General features: G+C 45.0%; 1 protein-coding gene across 1 annotated transcript in view; it reads left to right on the forward strand.

Moving 5' to 3' along the window:
• The window catches only part of ATP6V1E1 (ATPase H+ transporting V1 subunit E1), a 36,501-nt gene extending 18,476 nt beyond the window's left edge, over positions 1-18,025 (forward strand). The window contains exons 6-9 of the mRNA XM_029599847.1: positions 4,354-4,422; positions 4,705-4,799; positions 14,133-14,220; positions 17,435-18,025. Of these exons, the coding sequence (XP_029455707.1) occupies positions 4,354-4,422; positions 4,705-4,799; positions 14,133-14,220; positions 17,435-17,497 (315 nt within the window). The 3' untranslated portion in view covers positions 17,498-18,025. The remainder of the gene's footprint in view (positions 1-4,353; positions 4,423-4,704; positions 4,800-14,132; positions 14,221-17,434) is intronic.
• The last annotated feature ends 247 nt before the right edge of the window (positions 18,026-18,272 follow it).

The raw sequence follows: 18,272 nt of genomic DNA on the forward strand, positions 1-18,272 counted from the left end.
CGTCCTTTTTCCCCATGGTGACATCCAGATTCCGCTGTTACCACCAGTGCCCCAGGACTGTGTCCATCACAAACCCGCCTGAAGTCTGCATTTTGTGCCTGTGGGCATTGCATGATGGCATTGTGATATTTGTACCCAAATGATCCCTAAGAGCAGTTGCGCTCGCCTCGATAAAATGGAAAAATTGTTTGGCAACCAGAAGTCGGAACTCTCGACTTCGGCATTGACACCAAAGGGTCGGGAGGTCCTAGCAACCCCGACCCCTTTGGTCTCTCCTCCATTGCTAGATACTCGGCTGGAACTGGGTACAAGGGACCATCCACACTCAGTTTCTTTTCATTCTAGGTCTGGATCCTCTCTATCTCCCTCTGCTCTGGGGGAAGACCAGGCCGAGCATCGAGGCAAAATATTGCCATCGATCCTCGTCGTCGCATATGTCAGGCCACCGGCACTGACCGTGCTGCCCCTGAAGCACTTCTGGGCCGAGGAAGCCTTGCCTTCCATAGAACCTGAAGGACCACAGCGATCGCCACTGATCCCAGTGGAAGGTACCGATCCCCCCTCGAGGTTCCGGGGAGGTTCTAATTTCATTGCCGCTGCCGCCTCCTCAAGCTGTCCTGTCCTCTTTAGCATTCAAGGAGATGTTAGAGAAACATGTGTGTCTGGCGGTCAGCCGGACCCTGTAGGGCATGGAGCCACCGGGACCACCACTGCCACTGGAGCCCACTCCATCGGTGCTTGCGCCTTTGTTAGAGCGGCTAGAACTGCTGCTTGGTGTATTGCTGACAGAGCCTGCTCCTATGCCCCAGGCCCCCTTGTTGACTCAAGGGGCATCGATGCGGCCTCCACCGGTGGCCATCCCGGTAAGTGATTCCTCAGTCGAGGCCGTCTGGGTTGATGGCACCCCGACCAGTGTTAGCCTTCCCAGGTCCTTTGAGATCAATGCCGTCTGAGCCGCCAGTTCCCTTGGTGCTCCCGGTGCCCACAGGGCCTTCAGTACCAGTATAATCTGCAGTTCCATCAGTGCCTTCAGTGCCACCAAGACCATTGACATCTTGCAATAAAGGTTCACTGGGGGCTCCACCCCATGTGTCCTTGGGCATGCAGAGTGAGGAGGATGCCCCCTATGACCCTTGGGAGAATGAAGCATCCTAGTCTTCGATGGAGGATCCTGAGGACTTGTCCTCTGAGCCCCTCTCCTCCTGAGGAGAGGCGTAAGTCTCCACTGGAAGACTTAACTTTTTCCGGGTTCGTAAGGGCTATGGCAGAATCTGTGCCATTTCAGCTCCTGACTGAGCAGGATTCCAGGCATAAGATGCTGGAAGTCCTGCAATTTGTGGACGCTCCAAAGGAGGTGGTCGCAGTACCTAGTACACAACATCTTTAAAGATTTTGTTGTCTGGCTATAGGAGCACACCATTTCCATCCCACCAGTAAACCGGAAGACGGATGCTGTCTATCTGGTGCAACCCACCACAGGATTTGAACGCCACCAGCTTCCACACCAGTCAATAGTGGTGGAATCCACCTTAAAGAAAGCAAAGAGATTGCGGACTCATGCTTTGGCCCCTCCAGGTCGTGAGCACAGGGCCCTGGACACTCTGAGGAGGAGAGTCTTCCAGGGGTCCATTTTGGCAGCCCGGATTGCATGTTATCAGCGCTATATGAGCCAATACTCCAGAAACCTCTGGAATCAAGTTCAGGACCTGGTGGCGCGCCTTCTGCAGCAGCTTCAGGAAGATTTCCTGAAGGTGATCCAACAAGGCCTGGAGTGTGACAAACATGAAGTCTGCTCGACTTATGATGTGTTTGAAACAGCGGTGAGAGTGGCAGTGGCAGGCATTGGAGCTTGACGCATGGCCTGGGTTTGGGCCTCGGACCTTCGGCCTGAAATACAAGACCATCTTGCGGACCTTTCCTGTAAGGGGGAGAATGTCTTTGGAGATAAGATCAAAGAAGCAGTAGCGCAGCTGAAGTACTACCATGAAACCCTCCAGCAGCTGTCGGCCAGCACCTCGGACCCTCGGTCCTCTGGTAAAATGCCATCACAGCAATCCTCAAGATGCCCATTTTACAGGCCGCAAAAAGTATTATCTGCTGGCTGCTAGGTCCAGAGTGAGGCAGCCACGCACCCCTTGACCAAACACAGCCCCACAGCAGAGCCCCGCCACAGGCTTTTGACTGGCAGAGGGAGTTTAAGCCAGCAATCTGTACCGCTGAGGAACAACCTTCTGGGGGGGGGGGAGCGTCCATTGTTTGGCAGGGGTACAGATTGAACTTCCAGAATGTCCTCCGTGTTCCTTAGGGAGGTCTGTGGCGAACCAGCAAATACTTCTACTAGAGCTCTCTGCCCTCTTAATGGCTCGAGTCGAGCCTATTCCGCAAAATCAGCAGTGCGAGGGGTTTTACTCAGGTATTTCCTGATTCCCAAGAAAACCGGAGGTCTTTGCCCTATCTTGGATCTAAGGGTGTTGAGCAGGTTTCTCATAAGCAAAAAATTCAGAATGGTCATGTTGGGTGCCCAATTCCTCTCCTCAGGGACTGGCTTTGCTCCCTCGATCTCAAAGAAGTTTATGCTCATAGTGTGATCTCTCCCTGCCATCGGAAGTACCTCCGTTTTCTGGTAGGGGGGAGCACCATCAGTATCGGGTGCTGCTTTTTGGCCTCTCATCTGCACCCCGCGTCTTCATGAAATGCCCAGCAGTAATGGGTGCTTATCTCAGGAGGCATCAGGTGCATGTCTTCCGATACCTAGACAATTGGCTCTTCAAAAGTGACACCAGGCAAGGAGCATTGCATTCCCTCCACTCCACCATCTGGATTTTGGAGGCCTTGGGGTTTTTAATCAACTACCCGAAGGCCCAGCTGGTTCCATCCCTGTAGCTGGACTTCATTGGGGCCAGGTTTAATACGTTCCAGGGAGGGCTTTTTTGCCCCGGGACCAAGTGTTGACCCTGACGTCCCTGGCATAATCAATCTCTAGCAGCTACCAAGCCTCTGCGCACCGGATCTTGCATCTCTTGGGGCACGGCAGCAACGATGCATGTCACGCCGTTTGCTCAACTGCACATGTACAGAGCGTAGTGGACATTGCGTGCTCAGTGGTGTCAGGCCACCCAGGACCTTTGAGCTTGCCTCAGGGTCACTACCCCACTACGGGCAATCCCTCTCGTGGTGGAAGACCCTATCCAACCTAGAAGTGTCTGTATCCTCCCCAAAAAATTATTCGTATAGATGAATCAAGTCAGAGGTTATCTTATGTCCAGGGTCCTCTCGTTTGGAATGCTCTCCAGTTTAATTTAAAGGAGGAGATTTCTGTGCTAAAATTTAGAAAATTGTTGAAAGCTCATTTGTTTACTCGAGCTTTTGATAGTGCATAATCTTTAAGAGAGCATGTTAATTTTTTAGGCACGATTTCCAGGTAGATTTTTATTTTTATTGTTTGTATATTATATCGTTAATTGTTTTAATACTGCTTTGTCTTTATTATGTCTGTATTAATTTGATGTTTGTGTTTTCTGTAAACTGCCTAGAAATTTGATATGTGGTATATAAATTTTCTAAATAAATAAGTAAAATAAAAACTAAGTTGGACAAGCTTGCAAAAACAACAATGTTTTCAGTTTTTGCTTAAATTGACTGAGCATAGTCTCAAACCATATTTCCCTGCAGAGTGCATGCCACAGAGTTGGTCCCCTTAGTCCTAGTAAGCGGGCCAACTTGACTGGGGGAATTTCAAGTAAGCTGTCAGGTCCTGAATGTATACTATAGTTTGGCACATATCTTAGTATGTGAGAGCTTAGATAATCAGGAACAAGGTTATGTAATGTTCAAAAAATTAAAACCAATACCTTAACCAATGCAAGTCCCTCCAAACTGGGGAGATGTGTGAAAAATTCCTCCTCCCACTAATCACCCAAGTTGCTGTATTCGGGACCAAGTCTTTAGGTAAACCTAACAAAATACTGTTGCAATAATTAATTCTAAGGGTAATCAGTGGCTGCACAACTGATTACAACTCTGCCCTAGATAAAAACAGGTGAATCTTCCAAAGAGCTCTTAAAATTAAATAAAGACCCTTACATAGCTTGGTCACATGGGCAACCATAGATTCTCATAAAAAATTAATCCCAAATTCTTTAGTTGTTTTTGAAAAGGGAGCAAAATGTAAAGAAGGATAAAGATAAGTGTTTGTGATGTGAACATAAATATTTTTACATATCATGTATGGCTAATACCTTTGTGCCAAGTTTGTTGCCTCTAGGCAGTCTTCTACCATTGCATTTATCAGGTGAAGTGTGGAAGATTGAAGTACTTCTCCTGTAAACCCTAATTTCATGTTTTCTTGTACAGGGGTTTTTCCAGTTGCTAGAGAACAAAGTGGTGATTCGCTGCCGTAAACAAGACCTCCCCATGGTTAAGGTAACACTCTGCTTGACTGCCTGGAAAGGAATTGCATCCATCCTAAAGGGGGCAGTGAAAGGCATCATGTTTTATATTAAACCCCTAATAAGCAGATAGTGCAGTGTGCAAGGTTACCAATGACGACAGCTGTGTGGCCTGCAAACAGTGGTTGGCTTGGGCGCTGTTTTTTATGCCCCAGAAGAGGCATTCTGACTTGTGGTGGGAATGGTGACTACTGCTGGGTTTTGGGTGTAACCATGAAATAATTACTTCTTACACTTGCTCTGCACTTTGATCCAGGTGGCAGTACAGAAAAGTATCCCCAGCTACAAGTCTGCTACCAGGAAAGAAATTGATGTCGTTATTGACCAGGACAACTGCCTGCTCCCAGAAATGTAAGACTATGGAGAAAGGAATGGAGCAGCAAAGCTGCAATGTAGTTATTAAAACCCCAATCAATAAATGGAAGAACACTTACAGTGTTTACATGAATTTCTTTAAAGCATATGCTTTGCAAGTCAATCCTATAAGTCAATAACAATCTGTGGGTGGTGGCGGCGGCCAAGAAAGCAAATAGAATGTTCAGAATTATTAGGAAGACTGGGAATAAAACAGAAAATATCAATGTCTCTGTATTGCTCCATGGTGCTACCCCCATGTTGAGTATAGTGTGCAGTTTTGGTCACCGCATATCAAAGATATAGCGGAATTAGAAAAGGTACAGAGAAGGGCAACCAAAATGATAAAGGGGATGGAACAATTCCCTGTGAGGAAAGGTTAAAAGGTTAGGGCTCTTCAACTTGGAGAGAAGACAGCTGAGGGGAGGTACGATAGAGGTCTATAAAATGAGTAGAGTGGCATGGATAAACATGCATCAGTTGTTTGTTCTTTTCAAAAAGTACAAAGGCTAGGGGACATTCAATGAAACTACTAGGTGACATTTAAAACAAGAGACAATATTTTTTAATTCAACACACAAACTCTAGACAGCATTGCTGGAGGATGTGGTGAAAGCTGTTAGTGTAGCTGGGTTAAAAAAAAAGGTTTAAACTGGTTCCTAGAAAGACCATAAACCAAGTAGACTTGTGGTATTCCATTGCTTATCCCTGGGATAAGTAGCTTGGAATCTGTTGACCCTTTGAGATCTTGCCAGGTTCTTGTGACCTGGATTGGCCACTGTTAGAAAGAGGATACTGTGCTTGATGAATCTTTGGTCTGATCCAGTATGGCAAATCTTATGTTATTGTTCTTAACTGCTTTCCATCAAGGGTTTAAAAAAAAAAACAGATTACATTATGGAAATAATTTTGTAACAACCTGCATTAGACTTTCAATACAAGCACAAGTTACGTAGATTTGAAAGGAAAAGTACACGCATGTACTTTCCCTTTTGAAAATTCTTCCATTGAAACTACTCATACACAATTGCACCTGTTAAATTGTGCACAGGAATTTCCCAGCAAATTTAACACACACATACATATGCATTTTCAAAAGTATGCACATAAATGCAGACTCTTGCTGCACTCCTTCCCCCTGCCCCACGAATCCCAGAACAGGAACACTTCCACTCAACCCCAGGTAAACTTAGTGCAAAAATGACGCATGTATGTAAGTTTTCCCGCATATTGGGTAGGCAACTTTCTAACAGAACATTTCTGGGTTACCTCCCTATAAGTAGGGGAGCCAGGCAGAATCCCAGCTATGCATCTGCAGCTTCAGGATGCATTCCCTGACATGTTTCTCTCTGCCCTTCTCATGGTCTATGTACATGCATTGTCTACCCCAGAAACAGCAAAATGCTAAACCACAACTAGTATATCATTCGACGTACAAAGGGACAGGTACACAGCTAGCATTCTTTCAGGCTGGCCTCCGCATATCTGTAGTCCTTTTTAAACTTTTCTGAAAGGTATTTTTGTTAAACAGTTGATATGTTTAACATCTTGTGGCATCAAGCTTTAAGAAATTTGGTGTTTTGGTGTTAGATATTTCATTTTTTGTGCTATATTTGGTAAATGGAATTTTGAATATCGGAAGGCAGCTTTGTTGCTCTCTCTCCATTCATCTGTTTTTCTGGATTATACTTAGCTTATTTTGCAGCATGAGTGCCTTGTTTTTCTAAAATAGGGGTGCAGGAAGGATGTCCAATGTGTCACTTTAAAATGAGTGGTCCTCATTATCTCTGCAGAAGGAAAATCCAATCCAAATCATAGGGTCAGATGGACTAAACATCTTTCCTATAGACACAAACTGGGTGAAAAATATTTATTAGTATTTGATATTTTTTCCTTTTCCTTAAGGGTAGACCAAGGCAAATTACATAACGTAACATGGCATTGAGTACAAACGGTAAATAATGGATACATAAAGATATGACATAAATAGATGAGAAGTGGGATACATTAGGTGTAGGACTAAGGAATAGTGCATTGGATATAAGCAGCAGATGGAGACAGAGCAAAAGCTGACATCACGGCGATATAGTCCCAACCCAACATCAGCCCGCCAGTATTATCTGGAAAAGCCAAACTGTGGACAAAACTGATTATACTTAAACATTATTAGCAACAGCTAACCATTCATGTTTCTCAGCCAGCAGAAACACTGAGCTCAGCCAAAAAAAAGAACATATCTAGCAAACTAAGGGCTAGAGAAGCCACTTACCAGTTTTCAACAAAGAGCAGGAATCATACTCCGCATAGCTCACCCGAAGAAAGGCTAACCACAAATTCAAAAATTGGCAGCTGAGGGCGGATCTGGGATTGACCTGCCCTTGCTAAAGGAAAAGAAATTATCAGGTAAGTAGTAATTTCTCCTTCCTTAGTGTTTGGGCAGGTTAATCCCAATGAGTGGGATGCACCAAAGCTAATTTTGAAAAGGGTGGGAGGCTGCCAGTGGTCCAGTCAATACCACCTGCGCAAACACTGTGTCCTCCGCAGCCCAAACATCCAAGCGGTAATGCTTAGAGAAGGTGTGCAAAGATGACCATGTTACTGCTTGTCAAATTTCAGCAGGTGAAAACAAACGAAGCTCTGCCCATGATACCACCTGAGCCCTCGTAGAATGTGGTCGTTTGTTTCAAAAAGGCAACTTCAGCAGCCACATATGCTGTTGTAATGACTTCCTTAACCCAGCTGACAATTGTTCCCTCATCACCAGTGCTCCCTGCTTACCTCCACCATGGAGCACAAACAGACAGCAAGACTTCCGAATAGCCTTACTCATCTCCAAGTACCATAGAAATTGATACTTGATGGTCCAAGGAACACAAAAGGAAGTACTCAGCTTCATCTCCAAGGCCGGCAGAGAAATAGACAGACTCAAATTAAACTACGAAACCACTTTCAGCTAAAAGGAGGGCACAGTCCGAAGTTGAACCACCCCTGGAGTCAAATGGAGAAAAGGTTTACAGCAGGAAACAGCCTGCAGCTCAGAGACCCAACATGCTGAACAGATTGCTACCAGGAAAACTGTCTTCAATTTAAGCAACCTCAAGGAAAGAGTACATAGCAGTCAAAAAGTGAATCCTGCCAAAAACATGAGGACCAAGTTAAGGTCCCACAGAGGCACCGGAAGGCACAAGGGGGGTAAAGATGCTTAACTCCCTGCAAGACAAAAGACACATCCAGATGGGAAGGCACAGGCCCTCCATTGTCTCTCCCCCTATAACAAGCCAGGGCTGTAACTTGAACCTTCAAAGTGTTAAGGGCCAAACCCTTAAGCAAACCACCTTGAAAAATTCCAGAACGAAAGGAATATCCACCTTGAGAGGTTGAGCACCTCAGTCAGAAGACCAGGCCTCAAAGAACCTCCAAACTCTAAAATAGAGTAGAGAAGTAGAAAATTTCTGGGCCTGAAGAATAGTGGAAATTACCACAGGCAAAAAACCGCTCTTCAACAACTGAGCCCTTCCAATTGCCAAACTGGAGGATAGAATCAACCTGGCTCCTCGTGCAGAATGGGCCCCTGATGTAACAAATCCGTCCGAGATGATAGCCTGAGGGGATTGCCCACCAGAAGCCTCTGGAGATCAGCGTACCTTCAAGCTTAATCCAGAGCCACTAAAAGGATGGTGTTGGTTTGACTTGCAATCTTCTGAATCAGCCTGCCTATCAGAAGCCAGGGTGGAAACGCACACAGAAGGGCACTGCGTGGTCATTCCTGAAGAAGAGCGCCTATGCCCATCACTTTTGGGTCCCGCCTGCAACTGAAGAATTGTGGAACCTTCACATCTTGAAGTTTACCAGCAGGTCTAGATCCGGTAGACCCCAGCTGTTCTTCAGGAGCTAAAAAGCCTTGTCTGCTAGCTCCCATTTTCCTGGGTCCAAGCTTCTCCTGCTGAGGAAAATCGGCTCTGATATTGTCCTTTCTGGCATTGTGAGAGGCAAATATGCTTAGGAGATGCTGCTCTGCCCACACCGTGAGCACATCTATCTCCTCTGACACCTGTTGACTCTTGGTTTCATCTGATGATTGATGTAAGCCACTGTTATCGCATTGTCTGTTATTATTTGGACTGCCCAAGCTTCTAGACACTCGGTGAACCGCAAACATGCTAACCAAACCACTCGTGCCTCCAATCTGTTGATGTTTCACTTCTGCTCTGCTGCATGCCAGCACCCTTGTATCACTAACTCCTGACAGTGAGCACCCCAGCCTTGGAAGCTCGCATCTGTCGTGAGCACCAACTAATCCAGCATCTTCAGGGAAACTCCCTTCCTGAGATGAGCTGCCTGTAACCACCAGTCTAACTGGGACCTCACCTCTAATGGCAGGAGCAGCCTTATCTCATAGTTCTGTGACTTCAGACACCATCGGGAAAGCAATGTATGCCGGAGAGGGCACATATCAGCCCTTGCCCAGGGAACCACTTCCAATACGACAGCTATCAAACCCAAGACATGCAGGTAAGACCACATGGTCGGATGAATAGAGTTCTGCAGGGATCGAACTCGCATCATGTGAATCCAAGACTCTATCAGAAATACTCTGCCCTGCCTTGTATCAAACTAAGCCCTGAGGTACTCCAGGGTCTGAGACAGCTGCAAATTGCTCTTGGCCATACTCACCACCCAACCTAGCTCCTGAGGTAAGGAAACCACCCTGCAGGAAGCACAAAGACTCTCTTGCAGGTCCTTGGCTCAAATCAACCAGTCATCCAGGTAGGGGTGAACTAGAATGCCCTCCTTGCGGAGGGCTGCCGCTACCATTATGACCTTGGAAAAGGTCCTGGATGCCGTGGCTAGCCTGAAAGGCAAGGCCTGAAACTGGTAATGACAATCCAGAATAGCAAACTAGAGGAACCGCTGATGTTCCTGATGGATGGGAATATGTAGATATGCCTCCATCAGATCTAGACAGTTGAGCTACTCCCCTGCTTGTACTACTATTATGACAAAACACTGTTTCCATCCTGAAATGCATGACTTGTAAATATGTTTACACCCTTGAGATTCAGTATGGGCTGATATGACCCTTCCTTCTTGGGCACGACAAAATAAATGGAATAGCAGCCCATATTTTGCTGCAATTCGGGAACAAGAGTCACTGCATTCAGGTTCAACAGCATTTGTAACGTCACTTCCATTTCTACTCTCTTCTGAAGGGAGTTGGAAGAAGAGACTATAAAAGCGTCCTGAGGAAAGTGACAAAATTTGAGAGCATAACTGTCCCAAACCACTTCAAGAACCCATTGTTCCAAGGTAATCTGGACCCACTTGTGATTAAAAAAAAAAAAAAAAATGGGATAGGTGACCTCATATCTTCTGCACCATCAGGTGAGCCTGCAATCCTTCATTGGAAAGACCGAGGGGCTCCACCTCCTGAGCCCGCATCCTTTTGAGGTCCTTGAGGGCGAAAGGACAGACCTGCAGAAGGGCCAAGATCTACACCAGTAGTCTCAAGGAGACAGGATCATGGGTTTCTTGTCCTCTGGCAATTGAGGGCCCTGGGTCTCTCACCATTTACTTGCCAGTTTTTCTAATTCACTGCCAAACAAAAGTGAGCCCTTGAAAGGCAGCTTGGTAAGATTGGCCTTTGAGAAAGTATCCGCTGGCCAGTTGCGCAGCCACAGCTGTCGCCTGGCTGCAATAACCGAAGCAGCTCCTCTGGCAGCTGTGCGAGCCAAGTCACAGCCTGCATCAGCTAAGAAGGTGGCCCCCGGTTCTATCATAGGACCAAGATTGGACACTGTGCTAGTAGAAACTTGACAAAGACGCAAGGTAGGCCCGAGCTACCAAAGCACAACAAGAAGCAGTTTGTAAGTTCATTGTCACTGCTTCAAATCTTGCTTTAGAATAGCCTCAATTCTTCTATCCTGAGCATACTTCAGCACCACACCGCCCTCTACCAGTATGGTGGTACGTTTCGTGACAGAATGCACCAAGGCATCCACCTTAAGGAAGCGCAACTGCCCTCAGGCTTGCGGAGCCAAGGGATATAAACCCGCCAAGATATGTCCTCCTTTAAAGGATGCCTCTGGCACATTCCATTCCAGATCAATCAACTCCTGGATTGCATCCAGGATGGGAAAGAAACAAGAAGCCTTGCATGAGGTGACCAAAATGGGATCCTTCTCCATCCCCATGGAGTCAGACCCAGCTACTTCGAGGGTCTTCAAGGTCAAAGAGAGCAAGCTCATAAAATCATCTGTATGAAAGAAACAGAGAATCTGGGGGAATCTTTCCTTCCTCACCGGGAGAGCCACTACCATCATCATTGGTATCATCCTGATCCACCTGTATTCAAGTCTTGTCAGACTGCGCTGTGCCAAAGGCGCTTGACCTTGAAGACAGGCAGAAGAGGAGTCTGCGCGCGGGAACCTCCATTAGCTGGCAATGTCAACTCAGAAGACCGCCCCTGTAGAAATATTTACAATGGTTGGGATAATTCTACCCAAAAAAGGATGGATCCATTTCAGGCCCTATAGGTCCGAAGCTGACATCCTGAGAGCAAGTGTCTCCTGCGACTCGCTCTGTGGATCAACCGAGAGAGGAGACACCGCCTCGTGCTGCTCTCAGTTCCTCTCCCTGCAGACAGAGGATATGGATCATTGTCTGCAAAATCAGAAGGATTTAAATTTCCCCGAGCATCCAGGCAGCGTTAACACAGGCTTAAAGTCAGCTCTGGCTGAATGGCTGTGATGTGACATGCAGCACAAATGGATAAGCGCTTAAGTTTCTTTGCCATGGGTGCCATGGTTGTAAGCATGTAGAATGGTAAAAACACGTGCTTAGAATTATGCACGCAAAAAACCCATGCCCAAAATGGACGCACATAAAAAAATGTGCATACAAGTATACATGCCTAGGCCGCATGGCCAACTAGTACTGAAACCAAAAATGACGTTGAAGTTGAGCGCACAACGGCACAGACCGACAGCCCAGGTCAAAACGTGGGAAATCACCCTGCGGCCTACCATGCACCTAAAGGAGAGAAACCTGGGAGTGGGGCCTTGCCAAACGGCTGCTCAACCTGCCATGCCTATATTACCCTCCTCACCTCGCTGAACTCCCCAGAGACGTGAGCGGGACAGCCAAACTCTGAGGCAACAGACCCTTTCTCCTACTTTCCTCTCGCTGTTTATACATTTTTTTTTATAAAGTAAAAAACTTTTACCTGAGCTCAGCCCTCCATGGGTGGAAAGGGCTTAAAGCCTTACTTGTGGAGCCTCTCTGCATGCAACTGCTATTGAAATTTTAGATCCATGTCAGTCAAGGCTATCGAACTGAGGGCACTCACTGAGTATCTACAGTGGTGCTATATAGACGTCTCGTCTTTCATCTCCTTTTGATTACTTTTTTTTTCTTTTAATCACAGGCAATCCCCTGAAGGGAAATGCATATACACCATCAGTTGGAGACTGAAAATACTGGTAGGCTGATGTCAGGGCGGGACTATATGGCTGTGATGTCAGCTTTTGCTCCGTCTCCATCTGCTGCAGAGGTGCATAACCCACATGTTGGGACTGACCTGCCCGAGCGCTAAGGAAATTAAGAACCAATTAGATTGAGGTAGCCCGAAAGAGAGCAAACCTTGTAGGAGATATGGTCAGGAAGATTTCCAGTGAGTAGGTCCCAATCTTTTTGGTACATCTTGCCCATAATTAGGAGCTAGAGGTGGATATGTTTATATATACATAACATTAACATCAGATGCCATTACACCACTGTAATTTCAAAGGAGATACAAAATGGGCAATTTATCTTTCAGCTGCTTTCTCTACAATAGTGTGGCCTTTTAATCTTTTAAAGAATGTGTTTTCCAGGGAATGCATGGTTCATACTAGACTATCTGCGTCTGTTAGTGGTGACACGCACGCTGTATAAACAGGCTGGGGTTTTTTTCTGTAATTTAATTTTTATTGATGAATCTCGAAGCAAAACCGCCATTAAAAGTTTTTTGTTTTGCACAAAAGTCTCCAAGACATTCAACAAATATGCATACAATCCAATATTATATAGTACAATTAGAATACCACCCTCCAACCCTCCCCTTCTTCCTCCCACCACTCTGCCCCATTCTCCAAAAACATTGATATGAGGCACAAAACTGGGGAACGAAAACATCGCATAATATTGTAGTGAAGTACGTTTGCAACCTAACCAAAGCTGATATGGACTCCTGATTTTATCAAATTGCTGCTGGGAATCATTTTAAGAACATAAGAAAATGCCATACTGGGTCAGACCAAGGGTCCATCAAGCCCAGCATCCTGTTTCCAACAGTGGCCAATCCAGGCCATAAGAACCTGGCAAGTACCCAAAAACTAAGTCTATTCCATGTTACCATTGCTAATGGCAGTGGCTATTCTCTAAGTGAACTTAATAGCAGGTAATGGACTTCTCCTCCAAGAACTTATCCAATCCTTTTTTAAACACAGCTATACTAACTGCACTAACCACATCCTCTGGCAACAAATTCCAGAGTTTAATTGTGCGTTGAGTAAAAAAGAACTTTCTCTGATTAGTTTTAAATGTGCCCCATGCTAACTTCATGGAGTGCCCCCTAGTCTTTCTACTATTCGAAAGAGTAAATAACCGATTCACATCTACCCGTTCTAGACCTCTCATAATTTTAAACACTATCATATCCCCCCTCAGTCGTCTCTTCTCCAAGCTGAAAAGTCCTAACCTCTTTAGTCTTTCCTCATAGGGGAGTTGTTCCATTCCCCTTATCATTTGCACATGGTAATTTTCAAAAGGGTTTACACACTGGGTTTTACACGGGCAAATGCGCTTTACGTGTGTAAGTGGGCTTTTGAAAATTGCCACATTATATGCCATTGAATTATCAATAGGTTTTACCCACATTAACTGCACTTTAAACGGCTCTTGAAAATTGCTACAATAGTATGTTACGTTTACATGTGTAGCTCCTTGGGAGGCAAGTTTCAGTGTGAACATTCAGCTGTCAAAGGATGTATAGATGCCTTCTTGCACCAAAAAATAAACAGGTTGTTTTAACTAAAGGAAATCCTGACTGCAGCTATGAATGGATTAGAACCTATTTGTAAGGATGAAAGCAGATCTTACAGCATAGTGCAAGCATTATGCCCTCCAGCTATTGATCTACTCACAGTTGGCTTGGTTTAGCCAGCTGGATGGTGTGTTAGCCCAGCCCCCTTTCTCAGACTGACTTCTGTCCACTGTGGATGTGTTAATTTTTGTTCCTCTCTGCACACTCTCCTAACAGGATTCTTATATGGCTTTCTTTTCTGTTCCTAGTGCGGGTGGTATTGAAATGTTCAATGCGGATGGGAAAATCAAAGTGTCCAATACCCTAGAAAGTAGGCTGGATCTTATAGCCCAGCAGGTGAGTGGCGAATGGGCCTGGGTCCCAGCCCTGTTAAGGCTTCGCTCGTAGATGCTCGCTTGGTGGACGTTACTATTTCTGTTGGTTGGTTGAGGGTATGAAGATATTGAAGGTTATGATATGTTTGGAGGGGGGGGGGGGGGTTTGTGTTTTTTTTTTTTAATTACCCCATCATTTCATTTCAGCTTCATAAAAAAAAAAAAATGGATGGAGATGGCAATTTTGTGCCAACAAGTGGTTGGTCTCATATTCTCTGAGATGTTTACACTCCCTTTGTTTTTACTGGTTGCCAGAGTCTTCAAACAGCAGGTTTTGTTTGATTTTTGAATGTAAGGAAATGTACCAGTGTGTAGGTATTTTTTTCTGCCATTTTATATTTAATTGATTTGATTCACTGTGGCTCCCATTCAGATCCCTGCTTTTCATTGCCTAGTCTTTAGGAAGCAAGCAATGATAATCCCTCCCACCAAACTAGTTCCTGAATTTTAAATGACATTTCTGATACCTGGAGTGGAATATGGAGCATTTGCTTTGTTTTATTCCTCATTTCACCTGTTAATGAAGGAAGGCTGTTCTTGATCAGGAAACTTAACTGCTGTGCAGTATTTCAAAAGTATACAGGGTTAGCAGTAAAACTTGCCATCTAATAATTCCATGTTTTTGGAGATCTTTAATAGTAAAATCTTTAAATGCTCTGAACAGTTCCCCTGAACCTCTAAGGACAGCTATAGAGGAAAGTGTGGCCAGTAATCTCAACACTCTGGGTCAGAATGGTTCAGGGTATAATGCAGTTTGTGACATCAAAGCTAATATAGACCAGTTGGATCTCACTCCATGTGGGATCCTTCGTGATTCTTCTGGGAAGATGGCTACTCCTAGGGTTCGGGGGCATTGCAGGGGAGCTGCTTTAAATTTCCAGCACTACCTGCAGAATGGAATTGAGCGCTCTCAAAAGGTCCTGTACTACACTGGCCTAGCTGCTGCAAGAACACTATAGGATGGTCTCTCTTCTCATGATGGGGCTGAGCACTCTGGCAAATACATCAATGAACTTGATCCCCAGACAGATCTTGGTCCTTTTCCTTCCCCACTCAGCCAGCAGGAGCACAACAGCATTTCATTGCTTCCTCTACTGTGCATTTGCTTGGCTCTAATCTTGCACTATGCCAGCAGGTCCTATAACAATAATGTGAGATGTGCAGGGTACCATGCAGTTTACTGTGACCTGAGACAGGAACTGTGCCGATAAACGGTAGGAGGCCAGATGAGGTTGCAAAGTACAGCAGCCATGCCTGGGAAGGAGCGCAAGCCCCAGATCTCATTCCCTCCCAAGCTGGGCCTTCTGTGCCAATCCTCCCCTAGGTGCTATAGAGGAGGCAAAGGGCCTTGTTTTTGCTGATCCCTGCTTCTTGCTCTCCTCCCCCACTGCCGGCAGTGTGGGTATGTGAGCTTGTGCCCCTTATGTATGTCTATGCTACCTGCCCCCTGTGCATGTGAGGAGTGTGTGAGCCATGCCTTTGCCATCATATCATATATATTAGTAAACGCCCCAGTGTTGCTTGGGTTGGTCTGGCCAAATAACAAGCTGTGTCTGGCGGTTCTTGTATGTATATGTGCACGCGACAGAGCATCTTGTCTTTGCACAGCTCCAGGTGCAACCTGGTGACTATAAACATGAAAGTGTAGCTGACACAAGCCTTTTATTTATCCATAATATCTATAGAGAGAGAGAAATCTAAACAGCACAGGAATTGCCTCCTCATAACACCAGACATGGTGCCAGGGCTGGATTTAAAATTACAGCGCCCATAGGCAAAGGACTTAAGCTAGGGGGATTTTCCTCTGGCTATCTGAGAACAGTGGTTGGAGGGAGGGGGGGAGGTGTCTGTTTTTTGGGTGCCTTCAGAATCCAGTGCCCTAGACACGTGCCTGTGTTGCCTATACCTAAATCTTGCCCTGCATGGTACATCTTTTTTTCTATTGGTCCTTCAGTGATATCCTAATTGGACTGAAAAACATAACTTACACAAAGGTTGTGTTGCCCTCTCAAAACTACTGCCCAAGATCTTTTTTTTTGAAATGGTGTTTGGTGTTATGCCAACAAATTGTTTTAAATTGCTCAGAAGTTAGCAGGTCACTGTTTTTCCATTCTGCTGCTTCATGTAGAAGGAAACACAATCTCATGCATGCTTGCAATTAATATATTTTCCATTGTAGCTTCCACTGCATCGAGCAGGATTTCTCTCATTTTTGTATACTGCTGGCCTGTAGCATGTGATTTTTTTTTTTTTTTTTAAGGAGCTAGTGTAATAGTACCTAGAGAAAAATTAAAGCTGGCAATACAGTTTCCTTGTACAAATTCAAACCTCTCCCCTAGAGTATAAGGAGAAACGTTTCATAGTACCTGTTACTCATTTGGTTTTTCAAGCAGAACAGACAAACACTGGAATAGCAAGCATGCAGGTAGCTCTAGAAGTGAAAATCAAGATAGATGCATTGAAGCCCTGGCTCTGATTTTAGCAGCATGGTTGGAATAGGGGCTTGAATATTGGCAGCATAAAGTCTCTTTTTACACGGTGATCTTGTTCCTTTTGGTTGCTACAAAGCCTGGTTGGAATAGGAGAAAGCTAGAGTCCTTGACTGGGAGTGGAAGTAGGCAGATCACATTGGTAGTGGAGGCTTTTTTTTTTTTTGACGCATTATCTTCAGTGGTGTTGGATAGGAGAAACTAATGTACCACACTCAGAGGAGAAAAAGTATTCCTTGTGGGAGTTGGCTAGGGCCATTTCTTTTCAGTTTTTATTATATTTTGCCTGTGAACCATCTTATAGCAAAAGAAACGATCTTGTTATAACAGAGGAGAGTAATCAGTAAAAGACATTTTTCCCACTTTGTTTTTTCCTAACAGAGAAATTCCCAGGAAAAATAAAAGCTGAAAATTAAGGTCCCTAGCGATCTCCCAGCCACATTAAGTCTGTCTTCTCTATAAAGGAGGCCGCTCAACCAGTCAGGACAGGGACCAGAAGCCAAACCTTTCCTTTCTAGCTCCCCCCTTTACAGTTTATTACACATTTTTATATTGCACCCTGTACCTGTTTGGCGGCAGACTCTGCAGTTTAACAGTGAGATGCTAATGTTTGTATACTGGTGTGAAGGTATATTGTCACTTGGATGTGAGAAGGGGAAAAATAATGTTTTTCTTCTCTTCCAACAGATGATGCCAGAAATCAGAGGAGCTTTGTTTGGTGCCAATGCGAACAGAAAATTCCTGGACTGAGGGTGGTCTGGGGAATGAGTGCTCCACCCCCACCCTAGCAATGGCAGCCAGCATTCCAGCTGGAAAGAAATACAAGCGTGTGTCATATTTAAGTAAAAACTTATTTGTAATGTGTTATCTAACTTATATATGTATATCACAGGAAAAGTATTCGCATTAGCTCTGGGGCAGAATCGCTTTAGGCGATGCAGGGATAACAAATGGGTTGTGTTGGCAAACAGCGTGCCCTTCCTTTTGAAATTGTATTGTCGTTCAGCATAGTTGCAACAAAATTGATTTCTGCTGTAGAACCAGGGTGGGGGGTGGTTCCTCCTTTGTCTGTGCTTTTTCCTTGGCCCCATTTCTGAATGTTTAAACTACTGCCTTTCTTTTGCGGTTTCATGTAGAAAGCATGTGTTACTTATTCTGTATAAAAGATGTAATAATCTGTATATGTGGTTAAATGAAGAAACAAAGTGCTTGCCTGTTTATTCATCATGGTGTGGGCTGTTAGTTATTTATTATAATAAAAAAAGTGTTTTCTCTTTGGTCTCTGCTACCTTGAGAATCCATAAGTCGGAGCAGCCTGGCAGAAAAGGCGACTGTTGCTATTGGGCTATGGCAGAAGCACCTGAATCTGTGTTGGCAGCACTTCATGGCCAGGAAAGGGAGATGGTCTGGGAGTGCACCTCCGAGATGGATTACTAGATATACATTTTATATATGGAGGTGTATACATATATATCTAGTAATCCATCTCGGAGGTGCACTCCCAGACCATCTCCCTTTCCTGGCC

The sequence above is a fragment of the Rhinatrema bivittatum genome, chromosome 4, assembly GCF_901001135.1.
Source record: "Rhinatrema bivittatum chromosome 4, aRhiBiv1.1, whole genome shotgun sequence".
Classification (NCBI taxonomy): domain Eukaryota; kingdom Metazoa; phylum Chordata; class Amphibia; order Gymnophiona; family Rhinatrematidae; genus Rhinatrema; species Rhinatrema bivittatum.